The sequence below is a fragment of the Bombyx mandarina genome, chromosome 08, assembly GCF_030267445.1.
Source record: "Bombyx mandarina strain Sakado chromosome 08, ASM3026744v2".
NCBI lineage: Eukaryota > Metazoa > Arthropoda > Insecta > Lepidoptera > Bombycidae > Bombyx > Bombyx mandarina.
In genome coordinates this window covers 13531072-13554916 of record NC_143215.1, presented here as the reverse complement: position 1 = coordinate 13554916, position 23845 = coordinate 13531072, and the positions used below count along the sequence as shown (strand labels likewise).

General features: G+C 37.2%; 1 protein-coding gene across 1 annotated transcript; it reads right to left on the bottom strand.

Moving 5' to 3' along the window:
• Positions 1-1106: 1106 nt before the first annotated feature.
• Positions 1107-23563, bottom strand: Etl1 (SWI/SNF-related, matrix-associated actin-dependent regulator of chromatin, subfamily a, containing DEAD/H box 1). The gene is made up of 15 exons (XM_028174327.2): positions 23263-23563; positions 20891-21105; positions 19385-19686; positions 18966-19134; positions 18470-18654; positions 17948-18141; positions 17136-17271; positions 16599-16734; positions 15851-15988; positions 10560-10796; positions 9845-10069; positions 8110-8318; positions 6670-6825; positions 5116-5246; positions 1107-4214 (listed from the first exon to the last, which is right to left on the bottom strand). The coding sequence occupies exons 1-15, from the start codon at positions 23384-23386 to the stop codon at positions 4138-4140; spliced, it is 2634 nt and encodes an 877-aa protein (XP_028030128.2). The 5' UTR covers positions 23387-23563; the 3' UTR covers positions 1107-4137.
• Positions 23564-23845: the final 282 nt, after the last annotated feature.

Below are 23845 nucleotides of genomic sequence, written 5' to 3'. Positions count from 1 at the left end.
TTGTCTTTATATATGAGGACTTCAACTGCATATTTCAAGGTGACGGGTTCTGTGATCTACTCTGGTAACTATTTAGAACAGGTTTTTTTTTATTGCTTAAATAGGTGGACGAGCTCACAGCCCACCTGGTGTTAAGTGGTTACTGGAGCCCATAGACATCCACAATGTAAATGCGCCACCCCGATGTTATTCCTTCACCGTGGAAATCAATCGTGAACATTTGTTGAGTACGTATTTCATTAGAAAAATTGGTACCCGCCTGAGATTCAAACACCGGTGCATCGCTCAACACGAATGCAACAGACGTCTTATCCGTTAGGCCACGTAGACTTCGAAAGGTGAGCAGTAATACCGGAATTCTTGTATGCTTCGCAAAATACCTTAGTAGACTGTCTCAACGTCAACCCCGTGTGCTAGCCTTGTCCATAATTACGCTAATAATTAAATGAAAAAAAATGGATAATTAATTACGGAATGACATTTAAAAAAAAAACAAAATAGAAAATAATAGTTTATTGCGGTCACGAAACTACTACACAAGTTTTTTCGTATAAAATACAATATAATCTATTCAAATGAGGAATGTTACTAAACTAAAAAAAAGAACTAAAAATGGCCTACTTATAAAAGAAAAAATATAAATAATTAACAAAAATTGGTTACATTTAATAAACGTTTTTTATCATTAAACATTGATCCTCACGGGTTTATAATTTTTTATGGTAGTTTTTAAGATTCCATTTATAATTTTTGTGGTAGTTTTTAGACTCCTTTGCGTTTCTCCCTTAAAACCATTGAGGCGTCTAAAATGTACAAATTTCCAGGGACCACTTTAACCAATTAGTAAGAAAATATAGTTAAAGATTCCAATGGATGAGTTTACTCAAACACACGGACCGACTGTAACCTTTATGTATATTAATTTTACATAATTAGACAAGATACAACATTTTTAGATCTTTCGATGTTTAGATGCAAGTTATTTATGGAGTTACTGTGCTTTTTAATAAATAGACACTTACCTTGAATGGCCTGGATTCTTCGGTTCCTAGCCAAGGCGACCTCCAGTCCGTACACATGACCCATCAATGCGACATTCAAAAACATTTAGATTGAGGCAACTTTTATATTTATCTGTTACAAATTCGGTAATTGATTTTTATTATCATACTAATTCTTCGCTGACGTATACTTTATAAGAAATATTATACATTAATTTTTTTCGGGGTAGAATTAACTTTCTCTATATCGTCTTCTATGACATTAACAGTGTTATAACATTCTAACAGGCTACAAACGTATTTAGAGATTGGAAAGTAAGCGATACTTGTCCATTATCGAACCTGCACTGCGATGTCGAGTTTTAATACTATAATTACGAACGCACAAATCCAAATAAATTCTACTAATTGAGGAATAGTTAATCTCGTCTGGCAACTTTTACGTTCGTAACATACTTTAATGTTGCCATTATAAAAAACGCAAAGTACGACACTAAAATTCATTTTATAAATAATTATGTTACAATTTATTATTCGATACTTTTCTTTATATGCGTCAATCGTTTATTATTTTGTAACATTCATGATGACAGTACCACTCACTATAATCCTATAATCTTACGAAAACTAATCCGGAATCTTAATTAGACCAGTTAAACGAGCAATTAGAACACACATATAAGAACAATCGCGTCATCTCATTGTTTTTCTTTTTAATAAAGGACGTAATTAAATGTTTACATTCACGTACGTGCACGTAATATATATTTCTAAACAAAAGAATATTTGCAATAAAATATTAAAATTCTTTCTATGAATAAAAAAATATATATTCTCAGCTACATAATAAAAATGTAATAGCAAAATTACAGTGCCGTATGCTGACGATACGTGTACGTATTGACGTTTCCTTAAAACATTCAATGACGTCCGATATATAATAATAACATATATAGTCTTTTCGCATTAAAAGTGTACAATTTCCAAAAATATTCGAAATTGAGTTAACATGCGGAAACATATTTGTGGTACCTATCACCAGTATTTTTCTAATAAATACTGTCAAAAGAGCGTAGTTTAGTTTTATTTTTTTTTATTTTTTGTTTATCTATGTTTTGACTACTATTAACAATATTAATACATAATTTTATCTTACTTTAAAAGACAGATAATGTAACTGTTAAAAAAATAAAAAATAAACGTTGCAAAGATGATTAATATTAAAAATATCACATGTTAAACCTTTAAGACACTCTCCTGTAAAATTAGTACCTTATGAGATTATACAGTTTTAATGCGAGAAGACGATATATGTTCATAAGATAAATACGTAATCGCTATTTAAATAAAAATATCGCAGTGCTTCTCAAACCGTAACGAAATGAAATACGAAAGTTTGGGAACAATCACCTACTTAAAAAAAAAAAAAAAAAAACTTAAATACAACACATACAAACATTTGGTCAAATATTGGATTTAAACGCGTCTTGTAGAATTTCTTCAACTTTTTTTCTTCAACTTTCATATAGAAACGTAACGAGAGAAGAACTTATCCTTAATAGTTGATCTAGCTCTAGATAGAGAAACTAGTTTTAGATAATCACTGATAATTTCAGGCTGTAATTCCGCGCGGGTAGGTGCAAATTTTTGGTTAAGTCCGTCAGCCCTATGAGGTGATGCAATTTGATTGCAGCGCTGATGCAGGCTTCATGTCATAGAGTCAGTTGGGACTCGATGAGATTCAGTAATTCCGTCCCCAACGGTGGGATAAAAGGTGTTTTGGTTTTGGGTCTTACCTTTTTTTTCTGTTGTTGCCGGAAGTTAAATGAACCCATAAACATAATATGAATGATGGCATTCATTTTAAAAATCGAGAATTTAGTAAAGAAATATTCAAATAGTTTATCTTGGAGCGTATGGGAAACTCTTGACGACAAGGCATTGTGGCCAACATTACCAACCAGTTGATCAAACTTGACCAAAAAACGATTTCATTATCACAAAGCTTCATAATAAGGCAGAGACCGTGTCTTGCTGAATGTCAGCTGCGTATTTGTGGGTATGATCAATAGTAGCTTACACACAAACACGCCGGTAACTATGACGCGTTACATTGCGTACTCAAAGTTACGAAAGCAAAGCGTCAATGTATTAGGAATTCATAATTATCGGGGAAACTTCATCATACGTGACGTCATTTGTGGTCAAAATATACGGGCTGTTACACAACGATCAACCACATATCGAGAAGTGAATGGTTATGTAGTTTAAGCGACATTTTTGCAACTTCACAGCGGAGCCATTTAAAGTTTAAATTTAGGAAACAAAAAAAAACGTCAGCTATTTGAATGGAGTAAGCTTAATCGAAGTTCAATTAAAAACATCGAACTGTTGTTGATGCTGATACCAAATAAAACGCACCTTTAATTACAAAGATAAATGTCTTTTTGCCCCTCAATATGATATCATACATTACGAATAGCGTATTAAACTCTAGACGTGAAATAGTATTGTGATTATTAAATTTTATTTAGCGATTTGTATTAGCCACCATGAATAATACCACATTTAACAATATGAATAATTTGTACAAGACTGTTGAAAATTAACATCACAACACACGTGTACATGTTAAATGAACCACGGATACGTCGATCTTAAGATGTTTTTAATTTGAATATTATATTATTATACTAGCTTTTATTCGCGACTTCGTCCGCGTGAAATAATTACTTTAGCATAACGCTAAATTTTACCCGCGACTTCACTTACGTAGAAGGTGCAAATATTTTTGAATAATAGAATGTTAAGGAGCTATTTAAGGTATCGAAATGACGCTTTTTAACCGACTTTAAAAGGGGAGGTTATTAGTGCTTCGCTCGTATTGGTCTTAGCGTGATGTTATATAGCCTATAGCCTTCCTCGATAAATGGGCTATCTAACACTGAAGAATCTAACACTGAATTTTTCAAATCGGACCAGTAGTTCCTGAGATTAGCGCGTTCAAACACTCATCAGATTTATAATATTAAGTATAGATAATACACGCGACATTCATATCGTATCTTCTCTCGTTACGTTCGTCACTACGTCTGTAAACTATGTACGATCACATTTATTCGGTGAGGTTGTCTGTTCATTTGTTGGGCGAGGTGAGGCCCAGCGCGGCGGACAGCAGCCGGACGACGTTCTTCTGCTCCGTCGGTTCGTTCTCTGTGAAAACGTATTAAGATTATTTTAAATCGCCCGACATAGTCGATCATAAAAAAACGGTAATGGAACTGCTTTGTATACAACAGCATAAAAGCCAGTATACATACATAGGTATATTGGCTTTTACGCTGCGTGCTCTAGAGACAATGCCGGCGTAATTCGCGTGGGGATGAGAGAGAGTGGAGAGAGGGGAGCGGAGGGGAGGGGATGGGGGGAGGGGGAGGGGCGAGAGGGGAGAGTAAGGGCAACGCGAGGGGGAAGAGAGAGAGTGTATGCATTATTGTAAGCCATAATAATCAAAGTTAAAAATTATAATTACAAAAAAAGTACAATGGGCGGTCGTATCACTAAAAACGATGTCTTTAGGAAATGAAATAACCGCAGTGTATTTTCTGATTTAAAAAAAATATTTTTTTTTATATATAAGATACATTATGCTCACTCTCCTGACCTAAAACTATTACTTGAAAAAAAAAACATGTCAATGAAATAAACACACCTTCATATTTGTAATATTAGTATTAATATGTATATCTATATTATACATATCGAGGGGTGAAAGGTTATTTTGGTTTAAGCGACATTTTTGCGAGTTTACAGGACAGTCATTTAAAGTTTAAATTATGTAAAAAAAAACATAATAAAAAAACTTCTTTTGAATGGAGTAAACTTAATGAAGGTTCAATTGAGAGCATCGAATCGTTGTAATACTAAATAAAACGTACCTTTTAATTACAGAGACTTTTAATTACTTCTCTAATTGTAATTACTATACTCGAATCTGTTTGAAATGTATACTAATTTACGAATTTACGTTGTAGATGTCTATGGGCTCCACTTAACACCAGGTGGGCTGTGAGCTCGTCCACTCATATAAGTTATAAATAAATAATCTACTCACCATCTTCTCCGGTGACGTGTTTCTCTAGATTAAGTTTCTCCTGCGCGACCTGATATATTCCCTCCTCGATGGTTCCGGCGCTGATCAGCCGGTATATTGTCACCGGGCGGGTCTGGCCCAGTCTATGACACCTGGCAAAGCAACCGGAATTCGTTAATCGAGACTGCGACGCTAATATCGACTTCATATAGCGTTGTCTCTTTTTTTCTTTTTTTTTGAAATTTATTGATGCACAAAAAAGTCTCAATCATTACGGTACATTACATATTATTAACTAAATCGTACAAATAGTACGTAAGTCTGGTCTGGATTGCAAAATCTAAATGATAGTCTAAGTCTAAATGATATATCGGCAAACCCGTAACAATGTACATAGCGAGCGAGCCTCCAAATTGTATAATTAAAAAAAAAAAAAATTAAAAAAAAATTAAAAATTTAACGAAGTAAAAAAAACGAAGTATCCACATTAGTAGTCTCTGTCGCACATTACGTGACGATCGTCAGTCGTGCGACAGAGACAACGCTATACGAGTCAATTGTTTCTCTGTTTCCGAAGGTCGATGCGAAATATCTATCATCGGGTACTGTACAATCGTAAACAATTCTCTCAATTGATATTAACAGGCGCGTCCAGCGGTCCCTGCATTCCAAAAACGTGAGGTCTCCCTCAATACTTCATCGAGTTACAGTGGTTCTCAAACTAGGGTACGCGATTAAAAAACATTGGTCGTTAGTCTGTACCACCATGTGCGCCTAATGCGAGTTTTTTGATTGTATGGAGTTGAAATAGCTTCCCTTCGTTTGCCGCTAGAGGCGCTGTTCCAACTCCATACAAAAATTTGAGTTAACTTTTACGCTATCGAGAACGTTAAAAACTTGCACTAAGCACACTGTACGACAGACAACACACAAAACAATCTAAACGTAGTCACTATTTTTGTAATGCAATTATTTATTATGCTCAAATTATTTAACACAATGACGTCATACGTGGCTAATCTCGGGGTTGTTTTTTTGTTTAAATCCGCGAATGACCTAAACGGCACGCATGGTGTAGAGCTCTTAGACATCACAACACGAATACCGTCAGCCTCTAGTTGGAACAGCGCCCCCAGCGGCAAACGTAGTGAACTTATTCCAAGTACATACAAATTAGAGTTAACTTTTACGCGATCGAGAACGTTAAAAAACTCGCAATAAGCACTGAGCACACACTGAAGACTTGGCAGTACAACGGCTGTTCTAAATTTTTTTTTATTGCTTAGATGGGCGGACGAGCTCACAGCCCACCTGCTGTTAATTACTGGTGGTAGGGCCTCTTGTGAGTCCGCGCGGGTAGATACCACCACCCCGCCTATTTCTGCCGTGAAGCAGTAATGCGTTTGGGTTTGAAGGGTGGGGCAGCCGTTATAACTATACTTGAGACCTTAGAACTTATATCTCAAGGTGGGTGGCGCATTTACGTCGTAGATGTCTATGGGCTCCAGTAACCACTTAACACCAGGTGGGCTGTGAGCTAGTCCACCCACCTAAGCAATAAAAAAAAAGTCACACCTGTCTTCCGCCTGCTTGTCGTTGTATGGGTTGAAGTCGATGTCGTGGATGATGACGGTGTCGGCCGCGGTGAGGTTGATGCCGAGCCCGCCCGCCTTCGTCGACAGCAGGAACACGAATATATTCTCGTTATTGTACTGGTCTATTAGGTCTTGTCTGAAAATAAACAATGAGGTTTATGATGATGATGATATTAATTTATTCCTAATGGGAAAGGCAAAGGACTTTAGCCCATACAGCCAGGTCTTGTTTTTGGTAATAATTGGATTTTTTTTTGGTAGTTTTAAAGGCCGAAGCCACGTCTTCATTGTTCTTGATCGTAAGGCCGAAGCCATGTCTTGTCTTATTGTTATCATATCTTATTATTTTCGGTCATAAGGCATAAAAACCAAAGTTTTATGAGCGCGGTGTGTCAGTTTTTTTGTTTTTTTATTCCCCGTATAGGCAGACGATCATACGGCCCAACCTGTGTTTAGTGCGAGATTGTTAATTTCTCGATCGCGTAAAAATTCACTCAAATATGTATGGAGTTTGTGTGTGGATGAGAAAAAAAAACTGTTAGTCTAACTAATTTTCGTTGTTGATATCTATAGAATCCGGTAAGCACTGAACATCAGGTCGCACCTTTAGAATTATAAAGACCCAACTCAAAAAAATGTGTTTTTTGGAAATCATCAATTAAAGTTCTTAAATTGAAAAAACGTAGAGGTAGGGGACGGAGTGAAAGAGACCGATGGATAGCTTTGTCCCTTTATAGGATACTTCTAGTCATTGGATTACTAAGAGTCGCTGAAAAGGGTCATTCTAGGTCCATTTTTGAATTAAAGACGAAATCCAAAGATTTCGAATTGTATCTCTATAATTCTAAAGGTGCGAGGTGAGCTCGTGACTCAATCGAAATTTTAAAAAAATCCAGTGATAAACAAGTCCATAAAAGACTACCTATTACGAGTAATTACTCAAACTGCAACTTTACCAGTATCTTTTATTTTTTTTATTTTTTTAAATGTTTGAATTGTTGGTGATCCCTAAAAAAGGTTTAATACCATTTCAAGTACCAGCTCTCCACATCACACTAATTTAATTATTTCGTTTGTTATGTTTGTCATTAATTTTATTTTTTAATTTTTATTGCTTGATCGGTGCACGAGCTCACAGCCCACCTGGTGTTAAGCGGTTACTGAAGCCCATAGACATCTACGACGTAAATGCGCCACCCACCTCGAGATATAAGTTCTAAGGTCTCAAGTATAGTTACAACGGCTGCCCCATCCTTCAAACCGAAATGCATTGCTGCTTCACTGCAGAAATAGGCAGGGCGGTGGTACCTACCCGCGCGCACTCACAAGAGGTCCTACAACCATCATCTTTATTGGTGTAGAAATATAAATAAATAAATTAAAAAATATATTTTATTGGACTAAAAGTATTAACACGCACCTCTCCGTAACGGCGGTGCTACCGTCCAAGCGCAGATACTGATACCTCCTGATGGTGAGGTAGGGCTCGAGGATGTCCAGCATCATCGTGAACTGACTGAAGATGAGCACGCGGTGGCCGCCCGCCTTCAGCTTCGGCAGCATCTCGTCCAGCTTTTGGAACTTTCCAGAATCCAGGATCAGCGACTCCGGTATCGTGTGCTGTTTGCACTGGGAGACGCGGCGGCAGTTAGTATCGGACTAGTGACAGTGACAGTGACAGTGGCGACATGCGGAGTTCGCTCTTTTCTTAAACGTCGGTAGCACTATGTCAACGTTGACGGGATTTATTTATTTACCGCGATTGACGCCGCGGGGCGAAGCTAGTCTAAAAAAAGGTAGCTAAGTTGATTATATGATCAGATACCTATCAGTGAAAGTCCCGTCAAAATCGGTCCAGCCGTTCCAGAGATTAGCCGGGACAAACAGACAGACAAAAATTGTAAAAAAATATATTGTGGTGTATGTACCGTATATACGTTCATATGTATGTAGTAAAAAGCGGTTATTTCAATATTACAAACAGACACTCCAATTTTGTTTATATGTATAGATATGCTGTTGTCAGCTCGTCCAGTATCTACATAAATGTATGTATATGTGATGGAAATTTTCAAAGTAAATTTCACCGCAAGACGTCCGTTAATTAGAATATTTGTTCACGCACCAAAAGTCGGCGGAAACACAATATATTTATTACTTTTGAATAATTGTTTAACAAAATTTTTACTCTGTTTTCGTATAAGCGTTTTTTTTTTAAATACACATTAATTGGTGAGCACTCAATATACGTACACGTATTGACGCGCGGAAGAACTTAAAGATAGGTCAATATATGCGGGTAGATTCACTTCAACGGTAGCTATTAACATGTTAACGGTCTACTAATATATAGACACGTGGCCCTTCCACCAGAGCTGAGCGGCATGTGTCGGGCGGCGATATCCTGCCTATTTTAAGGGAGAGTCATCTGTTATACCATGCAATTGAGACTTGGACCCCATTGAGACCAACGACGCTACCTAGCACATGCAGACCACTGGTCTTTATTACTGGTGGTAGGACTTCTTGTGAGTCCGCGCGGGTGGGTACCACCGCCCTGCTTATTTCTGCCGTGAAGCAGTAATGCGTTTCGGTTTGAAGGGTGGGGCAGCCGTTGTAACTATATTTGAGACCTTAGAACTTATATCTGAAAGTGGGTGGCGGCATTTACGTTGTATATGTCTATGGGCTCCTTTTTTTTATCCTAGTTAAGCTGATAGCCTTGAGAGGCTATATCAGCGTCGCCTTAACTAGTAGGTGAGCTCACGGGGCTCAAACCTGACGACGTTGCTAACACGAACTCTAGCAAGAGCCGTGCTTCGCAGAATCTACTACCGGATCGGAAACGCGACCCACTGAGAAGATCTGGCGATAAACTCAGTGGGTTGTGTCTGAGGGTTAATTTACTCGCCGAGCCCTTCGTCGCAAGCGACGGGTTCGACAATAACGATGACCGCTGCTTGAGGTACCTAAAAGCACCGTTAGTGGATCGGGAGGATCCGAAATGACGTGTTTAGGGCGACGTCGACTGCTTTCCATTCTTTCCGCAGGATCGGGAATGGATGGGCTCCAGTAACCACATAACACCAGGTGGGCTGTGAGATCGTCCACCCACCTAAGAAAAAAAAAAAACAAGACAACAAACATTCACTTACATACTGCAAAGCCAATTGGTGTATCTGGAAATCGGACAGACACAGGAGATCTTGGAAGGCGTAGTGTTCGTTCTTCTCTTTATAGCTCGGCTCCTTGACCAGACGCGCCGCTATCTTCTTCAACTGCGCCTCCTGGTAGTGGTAGCGCAGCAGGAGGGGATGGTTCGACAGCTTCCTCATGTCCATCATCATGGCCATGCCGCTCTGCTCTGTCGTCGCGTGTATCTGAATACGTTATACACTGACGGTCAAGTATTGCCACGTTCAAACGCGACCACGAATATGTGCAGCAATCGAAGTTATAGCACTGTTGTTATTTTTTACTGGTTGGAGGTCTTGTGAATCCGCGCGGGTAGGTACTACCGCCCTGCCTATTTCAGCCATGAATCAGTAATGAGTTTCGGTTTAAAGGCTGAGGCAGCCGTTATACTGTAAGAACTGAGATCTTAAAACTCTAAGGCAGGTTTTACTGGTGGTAGGACCTCTTGTGAGTACGCACGGGTATGTACCACCACCCCGCCTATTTGTGCCATGAAACAGTAATGCGTTTCGGTTTGAAGGGTGGGGCAGCCATTGTACTGTACCAACTGAGACCTTAGAACTCATATCTCAATGTAGGTAGCGGCATTTACGTTGTAGATGCCTATGGGCTCTTAACTACTTAACACCGGGTGAACTCTAGTCCATCCACCTAAGAACTAAAACAGTATCTAACCGCTCCGTCCTTGTCGGCGAACCCGCTGATGAGCTCCTTGTAGAGGCGGCCCTGCGCGGCGGACATGGCGCACAGCTGCGTGTGGTTGGTCTTGTCGGGCAGGTCCTGCAGCACGTCCCGCTTCAGCCGCCGCAGCACGAACGGCTTCATTATCCGCTTCGCCTGCGTTATCTGGCTCTGCTCGAAGGCCGGCTCGTCGTCCTCTTTCGCGCCGTCCGTCTTCTTTGTCTTCGATTTCTAAAGCCGAATCGAAAATATTATATGGTGATATTAATGGTGGTATAAAACACTTTTTTTTTTTAATTATTAAAAATACAATAGATTGCCGCTGATGGCGGTGTCTACGAAACAAGCCAAATAGGTCCAGCCGTTCCCGATTTTTAGCGAGACTTACGAACAGCAATTCTTTTATATATATATATATATATAGATGGATATATATATATATAAGTGGGATATCGGTACTTTTTGGTTAATTCACACTGGCACACAAGTTTTATTTTTAAAAGAAGAAAATATTAATGACAGATAGAAGTTTTGACATAACGATGTTACGGATATGTATCTAGTATTTTTTTGAAAGAATAAAAGATTTTGTTGTTAAAGTAAATATCCACTTTCGCCAGATTTCGCCATACCATCCCACATCTTTTTGGGGGCTCGTCCGGGATACCGTTCAGGATGTCGTTCGGTGATAAACCACAGTGGATTGAGGAATTTCTACAAAGATAAGTTGACCGCTACCAGCGCATTTTCGTTGTGCATCGAAGACTTCGAGATGTGTAAAAATAACGATTTTATGATGAAGTATTATTGATGAAGTTTTGTGTAACGTTATTTTATGCAGACTTATTATATGAAGATTACATAATATTATTTATAGAAGATTACTGAAGAAGAAGACTTATTCCGAAAATTATAATTAACGACTACTACGACCATTTACAAGTTCAACGAGACGATTGTTATTATTATTATTTTATAAAAATCTATTTCTAAAGTAAAAAATGCCTCCTAAGAAGAATAATGATAATGACGAAAGAGAAGAGGTTGAGGTGCATATCTCATTTCGTGATTTGGAGCAGTCCAAACCTTTCACCAGAGATGATACTTACCCGATTTCGGAGTTTTTTGATGAATTTGAAGATGTTGCTGATTTGATGAAGTGGACTAAAGTGGAAAGATTGATCTATGCAAAGAAACTTTTGGGTGGAACAGCAAAGCTATTTTTAAGATCTATTGGTAGAGTTAAAGACTATCCTACTTTGAAGGAAGCCCTTATTGAAGAATTTGGCCCTAAGTTTAATAGTGCTAAGATTCACAAGAACCTTATTTCACGAAAGATAAAAAATGATGAAACGTTACAACAATATTTTTTAGTTATGAAAGAAATAGCACTGCATGGAAGAGTAGATGATGCTGCTTTAATGGAATACGTCATAGATGGTATCAATGATCCTGAATCTAACAAAGCAATTTTATATGGAGCTACAGACTTGAAAGATTTTCGAAAGAAGCTAGACATGTACAGTGATTTTCGAAAGAAGCTGGACGTTTACAGTGATCTTCAAAAGAAAATGAGTACACTATCATATCACCAGGTAGTTCCGCAAGTAAATACAGATGCAGGGACAACGTCATTAAGAAAACCGCATTTTAAAAGATGCTATAACTGTGGTGATTTAGACCATCAATCCCCCGGCTGTACAAAGGGCATTAAATGCTTTAAGTGTAATGAATTCGGTCACAAGGGAAACGAATGTAAGAATGATGATAAAAAGTCTTTAATTATTCAGAAGAAAAACGAAGAAGAAAAAATCCCTTACAAGAAAGTGTTATTGAATGGAACAGAGATGGTGGCTTTTATCGATACAGGTAGTGACGCGAATCTTATTATACAATCAGAATTTGAAAAAATTGAGAATAATGTCCAACATTATGACAAGAATTCAGAAGTTCGTCTTACAGGCATTGCTAACAAAGAAGTACTTATCAAAGGTGTTTTTACTACTCAGCTACAGATTGATGATGCTGTTACGGATATCAAATTTTACATTGTGGAAGATGATATAATACCTGTAAAGCTGATCATTGGCAACTCCATACTGCGTGAATTCGAAGTTAAGTTTACAAGAAATTGAATTATAATGGAGAAGATACCACTTTGTGCTATTGTTGTTGAGAAGGACGAGGTCAAAGAAGACTACAAGAAATTAAGAAAAGAAGATTACAAGAAGTTAGAGAAAGAAGATTACAAGAAGTTAGAGAAAGAAGACTGCAAGAAGTTGGTTAAAGTACCTTACCAGAATCATTTGACACAAAATAAAATACTATACAAAGAGAAGAATGGAAGTGGACTTATCGCTGTACCAAAGGAGATGGATAAATAAATTAGAAGAGAGAGTTATCGGAGAGGACGACTAAAAGTTGAAGATTGTGAATGGAGGAGGTCCGATACATACGACTAGTCTTGCTAATTTTATCAAACTATGGATTGATTCGTCTGAGGCAGACGAATAGGTAGGAATGGCCGAGTGGGATATCGGTACTTTTTGGTTAATTCACACTGGCACACAAGTTTTATTTTTAAAAGAAGAAAATATTAATGACAGATAGAAGTTTTGACATAACGATGTTACGGATATGTATAATAGCTGGCAAACTTCTTGAGCATTTGTCGACGTAGTGGGGGTAAGTTCGCGCATGGTACACTCACGTGCAAAAACAATATTTACTCTGCGTCATAATGCTATTAAATTATTAAAATCAACATATTATGTATTTAATATAGGTTAATAATTGTAATAATTTAATCTTGGGGTAAAATAGATATTCCTTCTATTTAGTCAAAACTAGAGCTGTTGCCAGGTCTTGGTTCAATTGAAGCGAAGCTGGTATGTATTTGTAATTTTTTTTTCGTTATCATAATCATGACCATCATCGTCATCACTGTTTTCATCACCCGAGTCGCTATCATCGTGATGAGTCGACATAGGGCTCATCGGTGTAGTTTACAACTCGGTCGGTTCGGTCTTCTTTTTTGTCTATAATTAATTATTTTTTGAAGATATTCGATTCGTAGTAATCGAATGTTACTTTTTTCAATTACCAGCTTCCGATTACTTTCTGTTTTTTTTTCCATCATTCTTCATTCCGAGCCATTAAAATTTATATCTTCTTTAAATTTTTCGAAGCCTTTCTCTACGATACGGAGTTTCGCTGCTTGTTATTATGATTACATCTTTTTATTACAGATTGAACGAAACTATCCATTCCGGTAACTTTCTTCTTCCCTGATCTTTTCTTACCCGGAGTCCAAAACACGGCGAGCAAGCCAGAGTCTTTAGCTTCGTTAATAATGCACCTAGCAGTACTCACTGATGTTTTTCTTGCTTCCGAAGTCTGTTTTACTTTTTCCATATCATTCTTCTCCTGTTTTATAATGAAGCAATATACGTCGTACACAATTTTTCTACCCTTTCTTTTGAATACTACGCCATAGTGTATTTTTTATAAAAAATCAACAAACACTCAACATATAGCAATGGCAACAAAGTCAACAAGCAATTATAACAAATAACTTAACGATTAATAACGATAGACTTTTTACTGTACGCAAGCGTACTTTTGGGAGCAAGCGGAACGAAGGCGCGGTGCGGGGCGCAAGTTTCGACTGATCTACCAATAACGCGCTCGATACGATTTCCCCTGCCCTCGCGCCTCACCCTCACCACCAAAGTGATCTAAAATTCGGTTCTGCGCAGTCAAGGTCATTTGCTCACGAAGTTTGCCGGTTACTATATCTAGTATTTTTTTGAAAGAATAAAAGATTTTGTTGTTAAAGTAAATATCCACTAGATTTCGCCATACCATCCCACATATATAGATAGATATAAAATCTTATTAATTACACAATATTTTTTTAAAAAGATACTAAAAATACAATTTTTAAAATACACTATATAAAAATAGATTGCCGCTCATGGCGGTGTCTACGACATAAACCACCAGTGGTTAGGACTCCAGAGTGAGAAACCTCCTTCACAATGCGCGCAGTATCGAGGATAAATTATTAATTATAATATTATTATTGATATTGTGGTGTATATTCCGGCAGATAAACTAAACTCTGTTTTAAAGGTAAGAGAATAAGAAAAGAAAAAGAAAGAAAGAAAAATGAGAGGAATATACAGTAGATAATGATGTCATTGTTCAAATGCATTTTTGTTTTACTTTCTTCTCAAGCCCTTCCAATTAATTTTAAACGTGTATTTCTCAGAAATCACTAACCCGTTCAAATTATTTCAGTGTACTGGAATTTAAATATTTTCTCTTCCCTATATCACGGTTAAAAAAGACCTCGAAAAACTACCAAATTGAAATATGATGCTGTAAATAGCATCGGAACTTCAGATATCAGTTTGGAGTTCTGGTGCTCAAATGCTTAAACATGTATTCACAAGCGATCAAAGTTTACAAACTGTTGGTAATTAATCTATTTATTCAAAGATCAATCTCCTTTAAGTGCCATCGTAGGTGATAACTGATAACTGTATTGTTCTTGGATATGTGGAGGTAACCATCATAGAACACAAGGTATTTGACACATGCCTGAATCTCAATAGCATTGCATATAACAAGTTCCAAGCACTAACAAATAGAAACGTCGGTTCACCGAGCAAATTTCATTCGCTTCATGGAAGATCTGTCCTTTTTTCGTCATCTCTTAAAGGTACACTTCCGTTAGCCTACCGCCAAGTACATTAGGTGGCGCCCAGATAAAGGCAAAGTACCTGTTTTGATTTACTGTTTTGAGTACCTTTTTTTTATTGCTTAGATGGGTGGACGAGCTCACAGCCCACCTGGTGTTAAATGGTTACCCAAGCCCATAGACATCTACAACGTAAATGCGCCACCCACCTTGAGCTATAAGTTCTACTATGGTGTCAGTATAGTTACAATGGCTGCCCTATCCTTCAAACCAAAATGCATTACTGCTTCACGGTAGAAACAGGCCGGGTGGTGGTACCTACCCGCGCGGATTCACAAGAGGTCCTACCACCAGTAATTACGCAAATTATAAGTTTGCGGGTTTGATTTTTATTACACGATGTTATTCCTTCACCGTGGAAGTCAATCGTGAGCATTTGTTGAGTACGTATGTCATTAGAAAAATTGGTACCCGCCTGAGATTCGAACACCGGTGCATCGCTCAACACGAATGCACCGGACGTCTTATCCTTTAGGCCAGTTTAGGCCATGACGACTTCGAAAGATATTGTTGAACTTACGGTATTCTTCTGGAACAAGCTCTTCAGGTCGTCGGTCTTCCCCGAGAACATGTGCGGCATCACGAAGCACAGCAGCGACATCAGCTCGATCAGGTTGTTCTGCAGCGGAGTCCCGGTCAGCAGAAGGCGGTGTTTGGACTGTGGATTCAAAATTCAACCTTATTGCTTCGAAAATAGCAACTTCGTCATAAAAGTTTTTGCATTTTTTAAAGCGAAACGTGCGTCAACCCTTTACATCAGAAACGTTTACCAAATTCTTTCAGCATAACCTTAATAAGTAGGTGAGCTCACGGGGCTCAAACCTGACGAAGTTGCTTACACGAAACCTAGCAAGAGCAGTGCTTCGTAGAATCTACCACCGGATCGGAATCGCGGCCCACTGAGAAGATCCGGCGAGAAACTCAGCGGGCTGTGCCTATGGGTTAATTCGCTCGTCGAGCCCTTCGTCGCAAGCGACGGGTTCAACGAAGACGGTGACCGGTGAGAAGGTTTAATACACAAATATAACAAAATGAATGTGTTGCAGAGTGGCTGATATCTTCATTGTTTTTAAAAATAATAATTAATTGCTTAAGTGGTTCGACGAGCTCACAGACCACCTGGTGTTAAGTGGTTACCGGAGTCCATAGATATATACAGCGTCTATCAAGGCTATCAGATTAGGTAAAAAAAAACCTTGATAAAAATCCTACTTATTATTAGTATTTTACTAACAAAAACGTTGTATATTTTATGTAAATATGTTTACCTTAATTTTAAGGAGATTATCGTATCGCTGCGTGGACATGTTCTTGAGCATGTGCGCTTCGTCGTAGATGACGTAGTGCATCGGAGTTATCCTGAACATCTTCCGCTCTTCAGGGCAGCTGTTCACCATGGTGTAACTGAAATACAACAATTCATTTAATCAGCATTCATATTTTTTTATCACACTGACTGACTGAGTTACGAATGTACTAATAATAATACACTCGATACTAAGAAGTAAGCAAATCGACAGTCTCTACGTATTTTATTATTATTTCATGATCATTTTCTATTTGTCAATACACATATTACAAATTTGCGTTGGAATTGGAAAGCGTCCCGATTTCCCCCAATCTATTGTATTTAAGACGTTGTGCTCCGATGTCTACTCCGCCCTGAGTGCGGGGCGGAGCGGGGCGTGACGTGATGAGGCGGGGCCTGACGTGACGGTCGGGCGTGACCTGACGGGGCGTGGCGTGACGGGCGCGGCGCGGTGGGAAGTCCGTCCGTATAATATAAGCAGTGTGTATCAATTTACGTGGTGAGCACGACGTCGACGTCCTGCAGCCCGCGCGCGTACTCGATCCGCAGCTGCCGCCGCTCGTCCGGGTGCCCGTAGTACTTGCTCACGCGCAGCGACGGGCACCAGCGGGACAGCTCGCTGCTCCAATTGTCTGAGCAACATTTTACAAATCAATTAAATAATAATGATAACTATTTTAACGGTACAGAAGTATTCGTAACGTCGGAAAGAGTATGACAATAATAAAGGAATTGTACCGTAAAAGCAGTTTTCATTACGTAGATGTAACGTGCCAAAACTGAAGAAAATATACTATCTATACTAATATAATATAAATCTACAGTGGTTTTTACGGATGTTCCGTTATAACTACTGAACCATACATCCGATTGACTTGAAACTTGGTATCCATGTAGAAAGTACATGTACTTAATGGATAGGCTAATATTTATATGAGTGTTGGACTTCCTACACCAGTTGCGGGGGCGTTAATGATGGAAATCTTTGTTGGGGTGAGAAATAATAATGTTAATTTTAAATGCCCAGCGAAGCGGACGGGTACAGCTGGTTAATAATAAAAGTAAAACAATTAAAACAAATCATGTATAAAATATGTATTATGTACACTCAGTAAAATGTATGGGGCATTGACCCATACCACACAGTTAATATAAATAGGCACATTGATGTAAATAGTACTAAATGTAACATAGAAAGCAGTTTGTCAACTTGGGTCTGTGATTGCCTTCATGTATTATATGGAAAACGAACTGGGTTTTTGAACTACTTTTCAATTAATTAACTATTAATACTCTAATCCAACTCACCCAAAGTAGAAGCCGGAACAACAATCAAATGAGTTCCCTTGGCTTGGCCTGTCTCTTTCAAATGCGCAAGAAAGGCTATCACTTGAACTGTCTTGCCCAGTCCCATCTCATCTGCCAGGATCCCGGATACGCCCTGCTTATGGAGTACTGCTAGCCAGTTTAGTCCCACCAACTGGTATGGGGCTAGCTTTAAACTGCAACAGAAATATGTATACAATACAATTGTCTATATATATTATAAGCCAAGACAAAACACTTATCTACCATTTTGTTATATTTCTCAACATATTATAATTTTTTTTTATTTGAAATTGAGAAACTTTAGTAGTATCAAGAATAAAGCTATTTTTAGCTTTTTAACTTTCATGAAAATCCAATTATTTTTTTTAACCCTGGGGAATCCATTTACGGATACCCGGTCCGGGTGGGCAACGAACCGGGTTAGGTCGGACTCCGGCGCCTCCTGAGAGGAAGAGGGGGACGAGGAGGGCCAAGGTTTGATTTTTTTATTTGATTACTTACCTAGGATCTAAAATCGAGGGTTGTTTGAGACGTCCAGCGCCAGCAGCTACAGCCGCCTCGAGCTGCTGCGCCAGACCAACACACTTCTTCATAAGCCGTTGAATGTTATTCCTGGTTGTTAGTAGCTCTTGAGTGGAATTTAAGAGATCCGTGCTCAGCATTTTGTTACTATTAAATTTTTCTACCTGTTTCAAATATGATTTTGTGTATTAATTTATTTTCAATGAAAGCAAGCAAAGCTTTATAGTAAAAGTAATGAGGGTAACCACACCGATAATGAGCAGAAATTGTCAGGGTTGATGCTTATGTAGTACACAAAAATCCAGTTAAGATACCCGTCACAATTGGTAATTTGTAACACAATTATTTTATTAATATTATTTGCACGCACGAGTAGGTACTACCATGGTGAACATTTCCACAGTGACTGCTTTACACCATGTAGACCAATATACATTTAGTGTTGAATATTAAAAAATAAGTTTTTTAGACATACCATATCCAACCATCCTTTGAATGGTCTCAGTGCCATTATAGCCTCTGCTTTCTTTTGTGAGCATCCACTCAACAATGATAGTTCATTCATATTACTTGTGTTTAGGAACTCGAATACCTTCTTTTTGTCACCTATTAAATCGTCTGTCACTTCATTGTCAGAGTCATCACTGAAAATAAAACAATTCATTTTTACCTCAAACAAAAAGAGGGAGGCTCTGAATTTTTCTTTATTTATTCTGTTTGTTTTTTGTTAACTTTACAGAAACTTTTTTAATTACATTTCTTCCTCTTATTTCATTCATAATACATTATTAACATTGACATTGACAGCTCTCTTGGTGTTGATGCTTCGAGATTACAATGTAAACTTGTATCTCATTCTGCTCTGATGTAAAAGAACATGGAAAATTCACCCACCTGTCATAAACTAAATCATCTTTCCCTTTTCTAACACCATAGTCATCATCTTCGCTACCACTGCTGCCTCTTCTGGCTCTGCCGCCTTTTGACACTATTGGCTTCCTCACAACAACATTAAATCTATTCGGACCACTAGTCACTCTCACCATAGTCATGTTACCATTAGTTTTTGAATGAGATGGTGCACTGAAGAAGGTGGATGAGGATCCTTTGTCATTACTCTCAGGGTCGTATTTCAGGAGTTCATCTCTTGAACGCTCTTCATTCCAGCCATGTTTGACCAATTTGTTTTTGACAAGCTGAAAATTCAAAAAGAGAAGGTATCTCTAAAATGTTTAATCACTTCGTTGGTTTGCTACTTACACCCGTATCTTTAGTCGTTTACACGAGCCTAACTCGACTCGACTCAACCTCCAACGCGCGTTTTGGTATGATTAATACGTCGCGACGTACCTTGACTTGACAGTTCGCTTACTTCACTCCGGTTAGGAAAATTTTCCAAGGACGTTTGAGTGGAGTTTATTTTTACGACTAATCATACCAAAACGCGCGTTGGAGGTTGAGTCGAGTCGAGTTAAGCTCGTGTGAACGTCTAAAGATACGGGTGCTAAACTACAGCACCGTATTCCAATGATTAGTTGAGTCGGCGACTATCTATACTAATATTATAAAGAGGAAAGATTTGTTTGTTTGTTTGTATTGAATAAGCTCCGAAACTACTTAACCGATTTGAAAAATTCTTTCACTCTTTGGAAGCTACACTATTCCCGAGTGCCATAGGCTATAACCTTTTTTGAAAAAAAATAGGGATCCTCCCTAAAACTCCAATAATGTAACCCAAGGTGTAAAAAAAATACCTAAAATATTCTTTACATCGCGTGTCCTGCGAAAACAATTCATGATAGAATAAAAGAATGTACTACGACTTTGTAGAACACATTATAATTTACAAAAAGTGTCGCGACAGCATACGTCTGACTATTATAGTTATGCCGCAATAAGTGTTTTTTTATTTAAAAAAATAAAACAACGTCAAATATCGTTGAAATGTTTGTTAAAGATCCGAGCGGAGACGGAGCGGGCCGCTAGTATTAAATATATTCATAATTGGTTCATGTAGTTGGTTTTAACGTAGACCATTTTTGTTTTTGCTTTGTATTTTTCTAATGCCCTCTAATACAATCCTAGAACAATCTTAAGAATGTATTATTGGTGGCAGTAAATATATTATACCTATAAAGAGTATGCAAATATTTTTCCACATTGTATTCATATTATTAATTTTGTAAGGAAGAAGAATTAAAGATGTCTATAAGTTAAGCAAGCTAGTAAACAATCTCAAAAACAACAACCAGACAACAAAGAGAAAATTTTATTTTACGACTGGGACAGATCTTTAAAGAGCTTAAGTATTCTTATTTTCAACGCACAGATATACTTTTAATATAGTTTTGTACCAGTATAGGCAGAAAGGTTTAGGGAATTATCAAAGATGATCCTTACCAATGGTGAAATGTCTGGAAACATTTCTAGCATGTTCCTAAAGCGTCTCTCTTTGATAGCTGGAGTAAGTTCAACTTGGAGGGCTGCTTTCTTTGCTGGCGATGCTGGATCATCAGAATCGGAATCTGGTAACCTGATCCTCTTGTAGACCACAACTGGATTGTTTTGACGTTGGCCAGTGTGGTTTGGAGCTGGCATCCTTATTATTTGTGGTTCTGTTTTGATATCATGAAAGTCTATAATTAACCTATGGACCTGAAACTCTTAGTTACGTCTTGACAATTTATGCAAGCAGATCCATGAAGTTTATAGACGATAAACAAAAATTGTATTAGTAACCATGACCTAGCATAAAATATAAATATAAATTTATGTATTTTTTTGTTACAGTCACGATTCCAATATTTTTTGTTGTGGTTTCTAGCATCTGTCTGCGATTGCTATCTGCGATTCCTATAATACTCTGGAATGAATGACAATAAAGAGACAGACAATCTTGGCAACCTGCTAATTACTAAAAAAGTTATAGAAAAAATATTGTGGGGGCACAGCTTAATCTGAGTTTGGTCTGATCAGATTTATGCTCTCCGTGAGAATAGGACAGGATGAGATGGCATAGTATTGTGAGGATGAAAGTCACAGATGGAAGTGGTCACAACCTTTAGACACGAGGAGAAAAATTGGAAGAGAATAACATAATCCCTAGTTATTGTAGTGAGGAATATAAAAATATTACACATGGTATTAGTGAAGTTATGGTCAACTCATACTAAACAAGTTCAATGTAGGAATGTAAAAGAATGTCACAGTAAATCTTATGAGTATGTGAATAACAGGCCTTCATTGAATTAATACAGATTCCAGGGTATCAATCTATTTTATAGTAATATTTATATAAGAATTAATTTATATTTACATAGATATATGTGTGTTTATCTATATATTAATATGTGAAGCAAAAACTTTGTATCCCTTTTTACGAAAATTGCGCGGAAGGAGGAGTATGAAATTTTCCACATTTATAGAGAATATAGAGAAGTGCACAATGCTAATATTTTTTTAAAATAATGCATAAAAGATACATTAAATCAATAAAGAAAACATTACACACACATACCATGTATTTGATGCACACACGCATGCATACTATTTATTGTCAAACTTTTTTCTTGACGTCTTTTGTCAAATTGAGAATAGATTAAATATTGTTTGACTTTGTTAATATTTTTTATGGTAGTCTTGGTGAAATTTGTGATTATAGATGTATAAAATACAATCATAATAGTGTACAAACTTACAATTCCAATTAATTATAGTCGAATTTCAACTACTGCGGGACCTCTAGTATGTAAGAAATATAAAGAACTGTATAATACAGATGTTGCGACTTTAGGAAAAAAAAATTAACACTAAATATACCACAACGGGTCAATGATCCATTTTGAACTTTTGCATTAAAAATGCACATATCATCTTACTGCTTCTGCACATTTAACTTCATCACTTTTCCTTACCAATTAATCTACAGTTAATATACATTTTTTTTGTTTTGTTTATTTTGAGTAATACTTGTTATATACTGTTATCTACTTGCTATGGTAGAAATAGGTACCAGTAAGTGTTGTATGATTTGTGTTGATGTAATGATATTTTCCTTCAATGTCAATAAGACTACAAAAGAGAAGATATCATACATAAAGAAAGTCAACATTTTCAGATGTCAATGATTACAAGCCAATTTTGAAGAGTTCAATCTCTCGAGAGATGGAACTAAAGTATATATTAAGTTTCTCAGTCTCAATAACTTCATTTTATGTATGCATATAATATTATAATACTTCACTACCCTATTTAGTCTTTGCCCAATTTCCATTTCTGTTTAATTTGCGTTAAACGTTTGCTGTTAAAAACGAGAAAGTTAATAACATGCCCAGTCTTTTATTTAGAATGACTGCATTTTATTTTCACAGTGTTTTTCTATTATTAATTCTCAAAAAACACTGATAACTAAATTTAAAAAAAGATAAGAGCGTGGAAATTAATTAAGAACGTCGTAATATGAAAGATTATTATAACGATCGAAGCGTTAAACTTCTAACGAACAAACTGTCACTCGTGTTGAAACAGAATCCATAACATGTAAACTAAAAACAGCTGCTTAAGACATTTCAGACATTTTTATTTCAAAATTGACTTGAACCTTCACTAACTCTTATAAATGTCGTTTTTAATGGCGAAAAAAACAGAAGACCGGTAGAAATCTGACCTTGAATACGAGTACCAATATATCCAACTCCTCGTGGTTTACGGTACCAGCACGTGGCTCTATAAGGTACAAACATGAAGACATGATTCTAAATAACTATACTTACGAGAACTCGATGTAGAAGCCTTAATTGTAACTTGGTTACCGGAACCTGAGGATTCATTTGGTTTTCTCTGAAACCTGTATTGTCTTAGATAACTTAACACACTAGGGCTGTTACTTTCAGACATTTTTATATTATAAATGGTATATATACGACACTGTCGTTTAATTTAACACAAGAGTTATTTTATTAAAAGTAGCGAAATGTTTTACACTATTCTATCGCACTACCACAGCACAGTAACGAAACAACATTTCTTTCAGCCATTTTTGTCCGCGAGTCTGCACTCTAGAAAGTTTAGTCCAATACTTTTCAATGTCAATTTTGACAAAATCAATTTCAACCAATGATTTTTAAGAATTTTTTTTTACTATTGACAGCAGCTTTAATGATCTACCGTACAGTACCGGTAAAATGGGGCGATTAGGGACAAATTCCAACTTTATGACCAATTTTAAGGTAATTGTTGATGTATATAATGCTATATCAGGATCAAAATGATTGAGTCTTGGGGCATCTTCGTTATCCAATTTAAAACTATGCAACTAGCATTCCAGTTTAAGCAAAAAAAGCAAAAATAGGTGTA